Source organism: Rhea pennata, chromosome 6, assembly GCF_028389875.1.
Source record: "Rhea pennata isolate bPtePen1 chromosome 6, bPtePen1.pri, whole genome shotgun sequence".
In the NCBI taxonomy this organism is placed as follows: domain Eukaryota; kingdom Metazoa; phylum Chordata; class Aves; order Rheiformes; family Rheidae; genus Rhea; species Rhea pennata.
The window spans coordinates 38,201,804-38,217,158 of NC_084668.1; the positions used below are offsets into that span (position 1 = coordinate 38,201,804).

The following is a 15,355-nucleotide window of genomic DNA, read 5'->3' on the forward strand; positions in this document are numbered from 1 at the left end:
AGCACCGAACACGACATTATCGCCACGTTGAGATGGTGCGCTGCTTCCGTACGAGAATAAGGAATTAATATATATATATATGTACATATACACACAAGAAAGGTTAATAGATGACCTTTTCTTCTCAGCTCTCAGAACCGGGCTAGCGATTCCGTGCAATTCAAAAAACCACATGCTCATTACGGATCATGCTCATGCTCATTACGGATCTGCCTCTTGCTATCTTTATGCCCATATTTAGGGGTGCTTCAGCACCCCTAAATCGGTCCCTCGCCCACTCTGCAGCCCTGCCGGGTTGCCAACGCTGTACCGTGCCCACACAACTGTTTGGCAGGTCCCTGGGAAACAGATCCCCCAAATGCCCAGGGTTAAAAATAAACCCCGTGCAATGGCAGGAATGAGCGTCCGTGGGTGGGGAGGAAATTCTCAGGCCAGCCTCGCTGCCAAAGCCGGCGCGCGGCGTCACTGCGGCCCGAATTAGCGCTCGGCTAGCTTGGGGGGTGGTTTCAGCAGCACCCCTCTTCGCTCTGTTATCCGCTCGGACAGCTTGGCTTCTCTTCCCGCCGAGCTCGTACACTCCGCCAGCAGGTTGGGGTTTTCATGCACATGCATAAAATGTGCTTTTCTACGAGTTGGAGGCATCGCTACGAAAGAGGGCACTAGACAAGGAAATCATCATCCTTGAGCACCAAGATCCTTGTCATTAACCTTTGGACAGAGCAGTGAGAAATGATGGGGAGAAGCAGACTGGCTAATCAACAGCTACACCCGGCAGATACCCATTAAAATCGTATTATGTTTTCTTAAAATCCATACACTTCCAACGTTACTTCATCTTCCCCTGCCCTCGCCTACACCACCCACTCGTTGCCCTCAACTTCTAATAGCAATAATGACCTTGGCGCAAGGCATTTTCTTAGAATTAATAGTTGGCTGACGTTAATGGCCCTTGGCTACACCTTGGACCATCAGCACCTCCCAGACAGTCATTAATCCCAGGGAAATACCCTGCACCTCAATCGTTATTACTTAATTAGTTCAGCACATCATCTGTGGAGCCCTAACACAATACCAAGGCGTTGACTTGTAATTATGAGCAAGGAAACTTCCAAGTCAAAAGATTCAAGATACTGTACCAAAACCTAATTAAAAGAATTTTAATGTGCCAATAAATAAAAGGTAATTATTTGAGGCCTGAATCAGCTACTTCAGGAAGCGAAGCAACAGCTTTCAACTTAGCGGAGAGTCGGACTGGATACTTTGCTTTGCAATGTTACGGCAAACATAGTCACAGCCGGTGTATTTCTCTTTGGCATTACAACCAAGCTATTCTAGAAAGCTCCTCTGATCTATCTTCAGGTCTCTCTGACAGTTTTAGTTTCAATATCACCATTCCTCAGAAATTCAAAACCATTCTTTCGATGGTTTTGAATCCTTGGAAATTGTTTATAGGTCCAAAGACAGAAAAAGGTAGCCTGGTACGCTTTTGTCAGAGTTTATGTCAAGTAACAGCTCAGCTTGAATTCTGAAAAATCTTCCTTGATGATCATGAAGAGGCACTTCGCACCATGGTGGTCCCTCAGCAACCAAGGATCAACCCCAAGCTTGCATTTCTCAGCAAAGGACCGCTCGCCACCGCTTCCTCACATGGGGTCAGCTGCATCAACGGACAGCTGCTTGCTCCATCAGGAGAGATTTTGCAGAGGACGAGCTCTGACGGGTTGCAACGAACTGAGGATGCGTGACGACGTTCTCCACGTGCCATGGCTTTGCGTGCAGAGAGACACAGTACAGCTTCAAAACAAGAACAGAGGATGCCAGGTAGTGCTTTAACAGCCTCGCAGCCTGTCTGAACCATCAGACCTTGCTCCCATGAGTGTCCTCTCTACAACGGCACTTCCACGGCAATGGAGGTCCTCCAGCCCGGCCGCACCTCCTTTGTCTCTCGCCCTGTCTTGAGCGGGGCTGTAATGAAGGTCCCGACCCAGAAAAATGGGAACGGGGCCGCTGACGTCTGTGCTTCACGGCAAAGCGCTGCCCTGGGGAAGGCTAGATGGGGAGACGGGGGGAGGACGCTCTTCCTGAACAAGCTGCAGCGCCTTCGTCTTCCCTGCTCGGTTGCTGCCCAAGCTGGCTGATTGCCTTTATCCTCAGGCTTATTAAAACCTAAAATACTTTTACTGAGCACACTACGCAACAACACAGCATCAAAACACAACGAACCACAACCAAATCCTCGCTGTCGTGAAGGGCTCCCCAAAGTACACTTCTCCTCCAGAAGTAGCTTGGGCTGTTGCAGCTCCTCCTTCCCATTTATTGCTCCTATCATATATTTCTGCCGCCTTTTGGGGCAGGTGTTTTCCCCAGATTACATAACCTTTGCAGAGCCAATTACGATTAATTACGTTCTTTCATTATCGGAGTCACCCAAAGCGAAGAACAGACCTCATCCTTCATGGTGCTGCATTAATATTTCCATCCCAAAGGAGACCCAACCTCATCACTGGTTAGCTGAAGCTCAAAATGCTTTCAGCCTCCTTCCTCCTTCGAGGAGGACGGGAGAGCAGAGTCTAGTAACGACTGAGCAGAAGGAAGATGAATAGCCTCATCACAAAAAAAATTAAAAAGGAGATAAAGAAAACAAAGACTCTGATTCACAGAGGAAGAGAAGCTTGAGGAAGCAAACCAGAAGAAAGGAATGCCTCGTGATCTAAAGGAGAGGCTCAAAGGGAAAACACGATGTCTACAGTGGTAAGAACTATCTTTTTATATTCTTGACTGTTTTTACCTGGGAAAGGAAACAAGTTGACAACTAAAAACTTCACAAATTAGCCAACGCTGCAAGTTTCTGCTCCCTGGCATTAAGCAACCACCGACCGGAGGCTCCGAAGAATCGCTATGGTTTTGTTGGGGGCTTTCTAGGTTCATCTCCTTCAAATATTGAGCTCCACCAAGCTAAAAATAAGCGCACAGCCAGCACGCGGCCAAAACCGGACTTTCGCTCACATTTTGCATGGTCTCCTCCGTGTCGGGGCAACCTGCGTGCCACCACCGGGCCTTTTAATGCTATTTATTAGCAGTCACTCACGAGCGGGAAGATGCTCCAGCAGCATCTTGCTGCTCGGGTGTTTGTCTCCCTCTCACACGTGCACGCTCTCCCTCTTCCTTATCACATGGCTGCTCGGGGTTTTTATTCGTTTTTATGGGTTTCATAATAAGGAGGCACCTATGCTGCTGAGCGCTCTCCTCCCTCCAGGCTGGCCACCTAGCTGCCCTAATAGCTGCATAATTAAAAGAAAAACCACTCGGGATAATTGGCAGCCTTTGCTAATTGAGAACCGGGTGGATAATCATTTGGCCCTGGGAGAAGCCCCACTCGTATGCCGTAATATGGACCACCATCTGTCCGTTAAATCAGCCACGGTGAAATACTAACATATAAATGACTGGCGCCGGTTATTTTTAAGGAGTTTGCCGTAACACAGAGGACATCTCATCGCCTGGCTGAAGCTTTCCACACGGGAAAGGGCAGTTGGATACTGCCGCTGCCAAACGTTCTTGGAAAACACAGACCTCCAAAGCCACGTCCCCACGAGAACAGACACAGCCGGGATCTCAATGCTTCAGCTTCAGCCTATGTTCAAAGGTGCAGCAGGCGCTAACTGCTGTAAAGCCCTCTTTTCTCCCCAAAGTGGTGCTGCAAAACTCGTTCTTGGCCTTTCTGCCTGCAGACTGCAAGACACAGAGGCAGATCCCTACATTCATGCTATGGCCTAGAAGAGCATCAATGATAACCAAATTCCACGAGCTTTTTCAATCATTAAAAAAATTAAAAAAAAAAAAGCAAACAAGAAAAAAAAAAAGAAGGTTGTTTATCCAACAGACAGATTTTGGCTGTCTGCACTTTGCCCCTCACCCAATTTCCACGGGGGTTAACAAAAAGCCCCCGTTTACGTCCATGAGAAGAAGGCACACTTCACACCGTAGCTCTTCCCCGTTTGGAGGCATCCGTCCAGAACCTGAACGGCAAACTTCCAGTTTACAGCAAGCGCGTTTCTGAGATCTTGGGATCGCTCTGGAATTCCTTGCTTTGACGTGCAATAACGTTAGCAATTAGCACTGCGGGCGCTCGACTCCCCTCCGTCCCTTTGATGTTCCTAATCGTTGCACCGATTGTTTTGCTGAGAGAGGAACTGCAGGGTTCTCCGCTCTCCTTCAGGAATAACAAAGGAGTGCTTAATAATAACCATAATAATAATAACAGAAGCACCCAAGAAGGCCTAATATGAGGTTCGGAATTAAAGCTGAAAACTTTTGCATGAAATATTTTAATTACAGAGTCACATCATCATCATCATCTCCCCCTGCCCCCCCTGCCAAGAGATCTATTTTTATTTTCGCTTAGGCATCAGAACAAGTAAGGGGCAGAAGTCTGAGAAGAGTATATACAAAGATCCTGAGGCAAGAGCTCATTCGTGACCCACTGAGGTAATTAACGGGCAAGCTGACCCCTCCGAGGCGCTTTTGAAGGGCAAAACCAGCCCGAAACACATATCCTACAACACGCCTCCCCCCACCCCCGCCACAATGCCACGGGGTTATTTAGGCTATTTTTTTTAAGCTAAATATCAAATATAGCATTTAAAAAGAAAGGTCACCTTGAGTTCTCAAGTAACCACCAGAACTGTAACCACAGATACGGAGTTAATCAGCAGCGCGGGAATATTTGACATTTTTTTCCCACTCTTCTTCCATGTCACAACCTGCACTTACGGAGTCTCCAGCTGCCCTTATAAACTATACACACACACACATATATATATATATTTATATATATATATATATATATAGTATATGTATATGTATGTATGTATATAATATATATATTTACATCAACTTGCCAGCTTTCACACCTAATAACTGTGAAAAGGACAGCTAGGTAATTAAGCTATTTGCAAATATAAAAGACTGGAAATACAGCGTATAAATACACGTGCAAGAAAGCTAGCCCTTCTCAGGTGTCCCACGGTACACACCAGCGGGAAGAAATAGTATTAAATACGGAGAAAGTAAAAGTCTCTCTGTAATTATTAACAATATGCTTAACATTCGATTTCAAGTGTCACGTTATTATGAATTACTTTAACACTCATTAGCGATGCTCTGATCGTAACGAATTCATCTGCCAATTGCATTGCTCTCTGATGGACTCCCATCGTTCCACCATAACCCAGCCGTTAAATGTTAATTAACAAACACTTAACGACGAAGCACTGGAAGGAACACTTAGCTAGCTTAAAAAAAAAAAAGAAAAAAGAAAAAGAAAAAGAAAAAGAAAAAGAAAAACCACCGAGTGTTTTAACCAGCCAAAAACATTGCGCCAAACAAGACTGTCTCGCCATAAAGACTCTCTTCCGCTCGCTTTTAGCTCGGTTTCTTTAAAAAGCCAAGTTGTGCTGTGCTGCTCTGTCACAGCGCTTTGCCTCTGCCCGAACGCTCAAAATTTTGGCACTTGCAGGCCAAGCTCAACAAAAATAGGCTGCCTAGCCCTTAATGGCATTAGAGTTACTACAGTTACAGTCTACGGTATAGTACACGGCACAGTTACAGTATACTTAGCGGAAAAACGTAAGAGGAAACCCAAGCGGTAACAGTTTACTGTAAGCGGCCATTTACTAATGCTAAATCCTAACACTTTCTCTCTCTCTCTCTCTTTTTTTTTTTTTTTTTTTTTTCAATTTTTCACTGAAATATTTAAGCCTCCGAAACCTCTGCCTTTCGCCAATTACGGGTTCGGTGGCACCGACGCGCCCACGCAGCCTGCTCGGGACGCAGGGCAGAAGCCCCTGGACTTCTGGACGGAAGAGCTGCGGGCAGCACGGGCAACACGCGGCTCAGAGCGGAGCCAGCAAAACTTCACCCTCTCCGAGGCAGCACGAGGGCGACAGCAAGCCAAGGTCAATTCTTTCCTTTAATTCTCCTCTTTCGCCCCCCCCCCTTTTTTTTTTTTTCCCAAGGCATGGGAAGAGAGCTTTCATTGTTTCTGCATGGATGCAAGGTGAATGAGGCTGTCGCTTCTCATTGCAGTGCTATTTATTACAGGTCGCTGACATAATACAGATTTTTTTTATTATTATTATTTTCCTCCCCCCCCCCCGCCCTCGCCTCAGTGCAAAATAAGGGGGAGAGAGGGTTCTTCAGCATCGTCTCGCTTACTCGCTTCTTTGAAGGGAATGTGCGAACAGTTTTAATTTATTTATATAGTGATCTGACAACTGAGATGCATCAGCTTGCTTTCAGAGGCCTCCTGCTGAAAAAGGCAAGTTACTCTGTTATTAGGAGGATTAAGAACCCGCAAGCACATGAAAAGAAAAGAGTAGATGTTTGGAGAAGATGCTGAAAGATTAACCCCTTCAGGTCGGGGAGTTGCCAGAGAAAGGAAAATTTATCCCGACATCAACGGGACCCAGGAGGACACGCACACGCATTGTAGGCTTGCTCCCGCCTCCCCCCAGTAAGGGAAAAAAAATAACGGAATAAGAAATAAAGCTGCCTGTCCTCCACCAGTGTAAATCGGCATCATCCCCCCGGGTACCCACGGCGTACCCAGAGAGCAGCTCCCGAAAGCCCGTCTGGTTTAAGGGCTGGTTCTAGTCTCTCATCAGCAGTTCCTCCCAATTTAATTCATAGTTTCAGATGAAAAGGTTTTATAGATCTCTGTTCCGTCTTGAGATGAGTTTGCCTAGAGCTCCAAGCAATAAATTGATGATAAATCAATTTTCCTGCGCCGCGCTTTGTAGTCTGCTTTTCTTCAGACGGCGCCGAGAGCGGCACATAAAACACCGCGTTCCTCACCCATTTATAAAGGCAGGCTAATGCCTCTGAAATCAAGAATATCAACAGTCTATTCTTTTGGTTATTACTGATAATCCCAAACAGCCTTAATAATAAAAGGCAGATTGCGGGACCTGGAAGAGAGTGGTACAGTGTCCTCTAGTATGTGTGTGTGTGTGTATATATATATACATATATATATGTACATATATGTGTATATATATGCAGTAAACAATTGCTTTTGCAGTGGTAGAAGTGCCGCATTAGATGGCGGTTTGACCACCATAAATTCCCGAACAACGAGGTCGCCTGCACGTTAGCAAGTCTTAAATTTAACGCAGGCGTGCAAGCACGACCCCTTCGCCTCCTTCTCACCACCCGCCGCAGCGCCGCGGGCTTGCTGGGAGAACATCCGTGCCGCAACCTCGGCGCTAGGCGTTCGACTCGCCGCGCGTTTACCGAACGCCTTCATGTACCGAACGCGTGTGGTTTGGGGGGGGGTTTCTGTATTTGTTAAAATAAATTGGTTACTTTTGCATACACAAGAACAGTTACACAGCTAACGGACCATTTGCGCAAGCAATCACATGCACGATTACCGGACTGCATAATTGCATGGGCCTAGTTTTGAAATTGGGTGTTATATTTTCTGTCTGAATGTTTTCTATATTTAATAAATAGATGTTGAATACTCTGAAGTATTAGCATCAAGACCTACTCATTCAAAACCCAATATTGACAAAATAAGTTGAAGGGTATATTTACCCAAAGAGATTATCATGTAATGCTAGCGTAAAGCAGCACACGTCCACTGAACTGAACCACAATTTTTTCCTGCTGATGCCTTTGGTCCTTTAATTTGAAAAAGCCGGTGACGTGTATGGTCAATGTGGGCATGCGTATCTGTATAAACGCTCCTGGTATCATCATCAGAAATACTGGCAAGTTTTATTATTGTGGTTATTTTCTTCAGTGGGAGAGCTGTTCCTAGACATTCTTGCTGCTTAAGTCATATTCTAGGAGGGGAAAACAAATTAAAAGTACATTAAAACATCCTACTATTAGCAAGTTGACTGCAATTTGCATGTGTACTTTCGCCAGCTGCACCTTGAAGAGCAGGTAAGAGCCAGGCTTTGAAGTGTTAGGTGGACTAGGGTTTCGCCTATGTGATTTAAGCACTTAATGCCCCAGACCTTACTAGTACTGTTGTCTTCTAACGCGAGACTTCCATGTAAACTTGATCATCCTACAGCATTTTCAGCCAATCATAAGGAATATTTTTCTGTTATGGAGTAATACCAAAGACCATCAATTTTCATGTGAATGTCATCCGTGAGTCTCTATTTTACATGTCAGCCAAATGCTCTTGAAGATTAGCTGTCAGCAGCCTCAGGTTTTGGCCAAACATCAATTTTCTGTATGGATGATGCATTAAATTTAAGACGCTCGTTGCTACTGCGGGCAAAGTAATACAGCAATTACTAAGCTATTTCTGACTTACAAATCCATAAGTAATCATATTGTTGGAAACCCAAACTCGGCGGGAAAGAAACAAAGTCCAGTTAAAACAGCAAAGACTGAAAGGCAACTTGGTAAGCGCCGGCTCCCTCGGGGCACACGTCAGCGAGAAGAAAAGCCCCAGACCCGAAACCACAGTCCTGGAGCCTCACGCGCGTTGGCAGGGGCCTGGGAACAAGCAACTCTTAACGCTCTCGCATCTCTACTCAAGCCATCACCCCTACAGTCAGACCACGGAGAAAACGGACGGAAATTGCCGCCGCCGCCGCGGGAGGGGATGCGTTGCAATCGGTGCGGGGAGGGCACTTCTGCACCGCCTTCCAAGGGCTTCGACGGCCCGCGGCCACGCTTTTTTGCTGCCGCCCCACTGACCACCGGTACCCTCCCGCCGACACGACCGCCAGCCTGGCTCCGCTTATCTGAGCCGCGGGCCGCTGCAGTCTCCCCTTCCAGGTTAACGCACGCTCCGTCCCGGAGCCGCCCGAGGCGACGCTCCCGGCACCGGGCAGAGCGCGGGCTTGAGCCCGCGCCGCTACGTAACTGGGGTTTTGCGCCAGATTATTCCCCAAAACGCAGGAGAAATCTCATCGGGCCACCGCAAAACAGTCTCGTTAGACCAGGGAACCGGGGCGAAAACGAGTGTCGTTGTGACTCTCACGTAACACCCCCCTAGAAAGCAGGGGAAGTCCAGAGTTAACAAGGTGATACGGTGTTAGGGACCAGAAGCCTTCTGCTTCAGAACGGACGGGACCGGCCTGGCTCTACAGAAATCACACACCGTGGCCTTTACTCGGAGGAAAACCACTATTTATAACCCTCCTTTCCCCCCCCCCCATTTCTGTGCTCCTGCAGCAAGACTGACATTACTCAAGTTGACAGCAGAAGTTTGGCAAGATCATTCTCCAGAATCAAAGAACACCTACCCGGTAATTGTTCGACTGTAGCGCGAGGCACAACCCATACATTTAATGCTTTAACCGCATGTCATGACAGCAATCAGAGCGAAGCTATTAGAGGCTTAATAAACCCGCTTTTCCCCACCTCCAACGTCGCCAACAACGTTTGCCAGATGCTGGAAAAGCCACATGTCATCCAACCCCTGAATAAAACTTTGAGAATGGGTTAAAAAACAGGGATTAGAGAGAGAATAATTCTCGGGCTTTTTGCCCCCTGTTTCTCGAGCTACAGGAGTTTTAATTTTTTATCCACACACATTGCAGCTAGAGATATTTTTCCTTCTCCAAGTGAAGGCTGAGGTTCCCGGGACTCCAAGACCTGGGGATAAAATTAATGTGAAGGAAATTGCGGCAACTAACACTGCATAAATCTATTTGTAAATCTTCCAAAAAAGAAAAAGGAGAAAGGACATTCTCCTACTGTCCCCAGCCTTCAGTTACTACAGGATTGCAAATGCTAATAAAAAGCCGCGCTATTAAAGTCGCCACAGTTGCGGGAAACTCCGCGAAAACCCACGCCGCGCGCACCGCACCGTCCCCGCGGCAGCTGCGCTTCACATCGCGATAGAGCAAGGGTTCGCAGCGACGCCGGACGCACCGCTGGAAGCGGGCTCAGCCCGCAGGCTACGCGGCTACGTTGTAAAAGTTATCGCCTTCCCTTCGGCTTTATTAAAGTCACGGTTTTCCAACAGGATCTTTCCAACACGAGAGCCGGCTCTTGCACGGCACCGGAGCCGGTGCAGCCCGGCGGTGGTTGCAACCCGCGTTACACGGGTAGACCCCAGCGCGCCTGATTTTAAGGGTGGCTCTGCGCTCCAGGAGACGAAGAGGCAGCTCCGGCACGAAGCGATCCCGAGGGAAACGTGGGGAAACTCCAGGCGCGTGGGAGCATCTCGCTCCAGACCGGCTCTCGCTCAAGGAGCGGGCAAACGCAGATCGCGTGCCTTGCTATTTGCTTGTTGCAAACTCCCATTTCTGCTCCCGAAACGGTAATTCCCTCGCTCCCGCGAGCGCCGCCGGGTCGCGGCGGGCGGGCGCGGAAGAGCGGGGAGCGGGTGGCAATCGGCTAAACAGAATTAGCCGCGCACCCTCGTGTTTGGGTATCGGTTTCCCTCGCTGACGATGTGCTAATTCAGGCAACGCTCATTACAGTACATGGAGTACATGGCAAGAAAGGTGCCCTCCAAAAAAAAAAAAAAAAAAAAAAGTTTTTGTACACATTATTTGGACTTTTTTCCTATAAAATATTCCATGGCTTTTTTCCATGTGCTCAAATGCGTCCCCTAAACATTATTAATAGCTACTGAAGAACTGTACCAGCCTACCAATCGCTTGGGCTTCTTACTTAATGGCAAGGACATTTTTAGAGCATTAAATATATCAACAGGGACAATGGCTGCTAAATTTGAAGTCAACAACAACTGGAAAACGCTAGCTACTTCGCTGATATTTTTATATGCTACAGAAATATCTCTTGAAATAAATGAGCCCTTTCTTTAATCCTTCCAAAGAGATAATAAAATAATACCGAATTCTAAATACTGTCACACACCCTCAGCAAATAGCAATTTAAATTTAGATACGTACATTTTTCCTGCCAGAGACAATGAGCAGAAATATCCATAATTCAAGTTTGCATAGCGGATCAAAAATTTTCAAATTACAGCCGGCTGGCAGCCGCCCCGCAACCGACCCCCAGGACGCGGACGCTCCTGGAGAAGGGGTTACCGCAGACTAACCCTCACCAACACATGCTCATCGCCGCAGCTGGCTGCTGCGCTAACCTTAAAGGACTACTGAGATATTCCATTAGCACACTAACCACGCTACATAAACTTTCACGCTCAGAACGCTCGATATTTCACCGTAACTTGGATTAATGGAAACTGAACGTCAGGACGGGCATCGAGTTAAGCACGACGATTTTTCTTCCCCTCCGCGCGTCCGAACGGCTCGATCCCATCGGTGCCGGCTCCCGCCCGGGAGGCTGCACCCGCCGAGCCGAAGGTCCTCACCTCACCCGCTCGCCGCGGTTCAGGGGAGCGAGGTGCCACCGCGGCTCTTTCCCCCACTCTGGCACATTGAGTTTCAACGTAAAGCTCGACGACATACGTCTTTACGGACCTTGCCGAGCTTTGCAAGCACCAGCAAAAGGTGCTGCCCTCGTGGGAGAGGCTTCCCATTCTGGAAAGGCCCGGAGGAGCAATATCAAAACCTGGCAGGACGTAGGGAGGTCTCAAACTTTACCCTGGGCATTGCCACCAAACCCCAGAGCAACCTGCTCCCCCCCGCAGGGCTCTTTCTTACAGCTACGGTTGCATCGCCCCTTCGTGCAGTTTTAGGCTTTGCAAATTTATTCAAAAGAATTTGCTCAAGAAGGGTCCCCCAGTCCTGCGATGGGCAGCAAAGAAGTCGCCTACTATGTAGAAACTATGGCTATAGGTGCCCATTTCCAGGGGGGCAACTTCCCGAGCCCGGAGCACCCTGGACCACCACGGCACTTGGCCCATCCCTACGTCCCTCCCCGGGCATCGGCTACGGGTCGGTGCCGGGGACGGGCACGGCGTGCCCGGCCGGCCGCGTCCAGCCCCCATCCCAGATGGGCCGTCGGGCGGCTTGCGCAGCACCAGCTGGCGATGGGCTGCAGGAGTTACATCACTGCGTGACAGCAGCACGTGCCACACAGCTGATTTATCGGAGAAAAGATTAAGAAAGACCCAGTTATATACGCCCATCCCATTACGGCGTGCCCAGCTGCGCGAGCCGGGGGGGGGGGGGGGGAAGGAAACAAAACCACAAAATTCACACTTCAGAGGTCTCCAACGCTGACCTTACAGAAGACGTACATGACGATATGCTGGTTTTAAAGGACCGCTAAGGACTGCATCCACCAAAAGCCTGGCGCTTATTCTCCCCATTCACGTTTTCCCCATCTAGCTCTATTGTATGAGGCAGATTTTTAGATTTTTTTCCAAACACGGAAACGAACAGCGGGTTTCACTGCAAAGGGGGAACACTCCCCGATAGTCCCGGGGTACGAATTTACACTCTTTATATGCATTTCTAAACTTGGTGTTCTCGCAGGACGAATTTACACAGCGGACAGCAGGGGCTCGGAGTCCGACGGACGGACCCGGCTGTCCGGACGACTCCCACGGCGGCGGACCCCTACGTACCACCGAGGCAGGGACCGGTCCCGGACCTCGCATCCCGTTTGCGCAGCGGGAAGAAGGAAGAGCTTCTCCGGCAGGCTAAAAATAAATAAATAATAAAAGTTTGTAGTTGCACATCTCAGCAGCTGCTCAAAGACACCAGGAGGGTTGGCACGTGCCCCGTACGCCCGGCGGCGACGAAACGAGACCGCCGGAGAGGCGCCAGCCCGCTCCGCGCAGCGCGGCCCGGCCGAGCGGGGACAACCCTCCGCGCCAACCCCAGCGCGGCGGCTCGGGCAGGGGGGGACCGCGCGTCCGCCCCGCCGGGGAGCTCCTGGGGGCTGCTGCCACCTACAGATGCTGCCGCCGCACGGCTCCAGCGCCCATGGCTGGTTCCCCCCCCCAAAAAAAGCCAGCCAGGGCACGCACGTGCGCCTGAGGACAGGCTGCGCTGGCCACGCTCCAATTAAACTTGCATTTCGGCAGCATGGAGACCCCCCTCCCGCCAATCTCCCTTTTATTTTTTATTTTTTACTTTAATCAAACATCTCCTGGAAACTATTCGAGCATCAGAAGAGAGGGGCCAGGCTGGGCTGCTGCGAGGCCGAGGAGATGCCCCCCTCCAAAGGCCGGGGCACGTCCCGCCCGCGCTCTCCGCTGCAAACGAATGGGAGAGCGGAGGGAAAAAAAAAACAGCGCAAAAATATTCCAAGTACGATTAAATATCTCGGAGCAGCCGAATACTTCAAACGGCGCTAAGTTAATTTGGCTGTAATTATTTAACAACTCAACAGTCCCGTGTATCACAAGGAGGGCTTAATTTATCAGGTATTTTCAAGCAGAACAAAAGCTTGCCAGCTTCCAGGTAGCAGCCCAAACGGTTTGGCACATGTGACCGCCGCTCTGAGCTGTGCACTGCAAACATTATATGCCTGGGTGCAGAGATAAAAGAAATCAAAATAAAACAACAAGGGAAAAAAAAACATCCCAATGTATTTGTGCATTTACGTCTCAACCAACGGACCAGGGAGGGGGGTGAAATCCAAAGTTTGCAAGGAGCGGAGCTGCCGTCATCTCTCTCAACGCGCCGCAAGGCTCCAAAGCCGCCAAAAAGCGGGGGTTTAGCCCCCACCCCCCCCGCCCCGGCTTCTGCTGGCCCCCCGACACGCTTCAAGGGCGAAGCTCCCCTGCCCAGCCCGGCTCGCTGCTGCCGCCAGCGCCAAGCCCCAAGAGTCGCTCGAGAGCGGGCCCTGGCCACGGCAGCCCCCAAAACCCTTCCAAACAGGGTCACTCCAGCCCCAATACATTAACAAATTTCCTTTTTGCACAGCGTAATGCACAGAGTTCCCCCCCCCTTTTCTTTGCCAAAAGCGACCAGGAGGCTGAGGAGGAGGAGGAGGGAAGCGGCCCTGGATCGACGCCTTTTATTTTCGCTCGGGGTCTAGACCTGGGCACCGGAGCGGCTTTGCAATTGTCCGCTCGGCCAGCCATATCGGATTGATCAAAAAGGAGCACTGGAAAGCGGCGGAGCGAGCGCCAGCAGCGCCGGAGTGGAAGGTTGCTAGGGGAGAAATAACAGGAAAGCGAAAGGGGGAGAAGGGGGAGGCTACAGGAGAAAAAAAGAAAAGAAAAAGAAACAAAAGGAAAAAAAAAAGTGGAAGATGGAAAAAGTATCAAGTTGGTGGAAAAAAAAAGAGGCTGTGCAGAAAGGAACAAGGAGGGAGGCAAGGAAGATGCATGCCTACCACGAAAAACAGCAAATAAAAGCCTGGGAAATAAGGAAGTTGACATTCCTTTAACTGGGATCTACCTATGCAAGCCTAAGGGAAAGCGGCGGCAGAAGTCTGGGCTTTTGCCTCTCCTGTTAGCAAGGAGCAGGGAACGATCGCAGGCAGAAAAAGTAAACGGCACACTGAAAAAAATAAAATAAAATCAAAAAATGCCTGCGAGACCCCGCTAGGAAACCTCTTTCCAAAGAGGAGAAGGGAGCGAGCGAGCGCAAGGCAGGCAGTCGGGGCGCGCTTCCTCCGCGTCCCCCAAAGCGCGGTACGAGCCGCGTTATGTAAAACCCCCCCACCCCAACCCGAATCGCGCTGCCCGAGCCTCGCCGGCGCCGCGCGACCGCGAGGGAAAGTTGCAAAAAAAAATAAAATAAAAAATAAAAAGAAAGAAAAAAAGAAAAAAAAGAAAAAACCAAGCAAAAAAAAAAAAAAAAAAAAAAAACAGAAAAGAAAAGAAAAGAAAAGGGAATATTTTCTTTTTGGTTGCGGGGGGGAAGGGGGTTTCCCGTCTCCCTTCCAGCGCTGCACCGAGCGCCGGGCGCTCCCAGGCGCTCGGGCTGCGGGTCGTTTCGGTGCCCGCGGAAATTCCGCCACGCGCAAGTTTAAAAAATAAAAATAAATAAATAAATAATAGATTAGTAAGCTGCCGAAGTGGCTCGGGGAAACACGCGGGTTAGGGCTGTTCATTCCAGCCCCCCCCTTTTTTTTGTTGTTGTTGTTTTTAATAAAAAAGCCGCTGTTTCGGCTCGCGGCTCCGCGGCGCGGAGGGCCGCGGACGGACGGACGGACGGACGGGCGGGCGCGCCCGCCCCGCGCGCGCAGCGCGCACCCACCTGCCTGCGCCGCCGCCGCCGCCAGCGCGCAGCTCCACCACAGCAGCGCCGCGGCCGCGGCCGCCGCCGGCATCGCGCCGCCGCCGCCGCTCCGCTCCGCGCCGCCGGGGCCGCTCAGCGCCGCCGCCGCGCCGCCGCCGCCGCCATCGCCCCCGCGCAGCCCCGCGCAGCGCCCAAAAGTTGCCGCCGAGCCGCCGCCCCCGGCGCCGCCCCTGCGCGCCCGCGCTGCGGCGCCCACGCGCCCGCGCCCCCCGCAGCGGGGAAATACGCGCGCGGGCGCC

The 15,355-nt window shown here is 50.1% G+C and overlaps 1 protein-coding gene across 1 annotated transcript in view; it reads right to left on the reverse strand.

The window, feature by feature from the left end:
• Positions 1–15,102, reverse strand: part of ERBB4 (erb-b2 receptor tyrosine kinase 4) — a gene marked incomplete at its 5' end in the record, with an annotated part of 449,003 nt that extends 433,901 nt beyond the window's left edge. Inside the window, one exon of the mRNA XM_062579354.1 lies at positions 15,075–15,102. Within this exon, the coding sequence (XP_062435338.1) occupies positions 15,075–15,102 (28 nt within the window). The remainder of the gene's footprint in view (positions 1–15,074) is intronic.
• Positions 15,103–15,355: the final 253 nt, after the last annotated feature.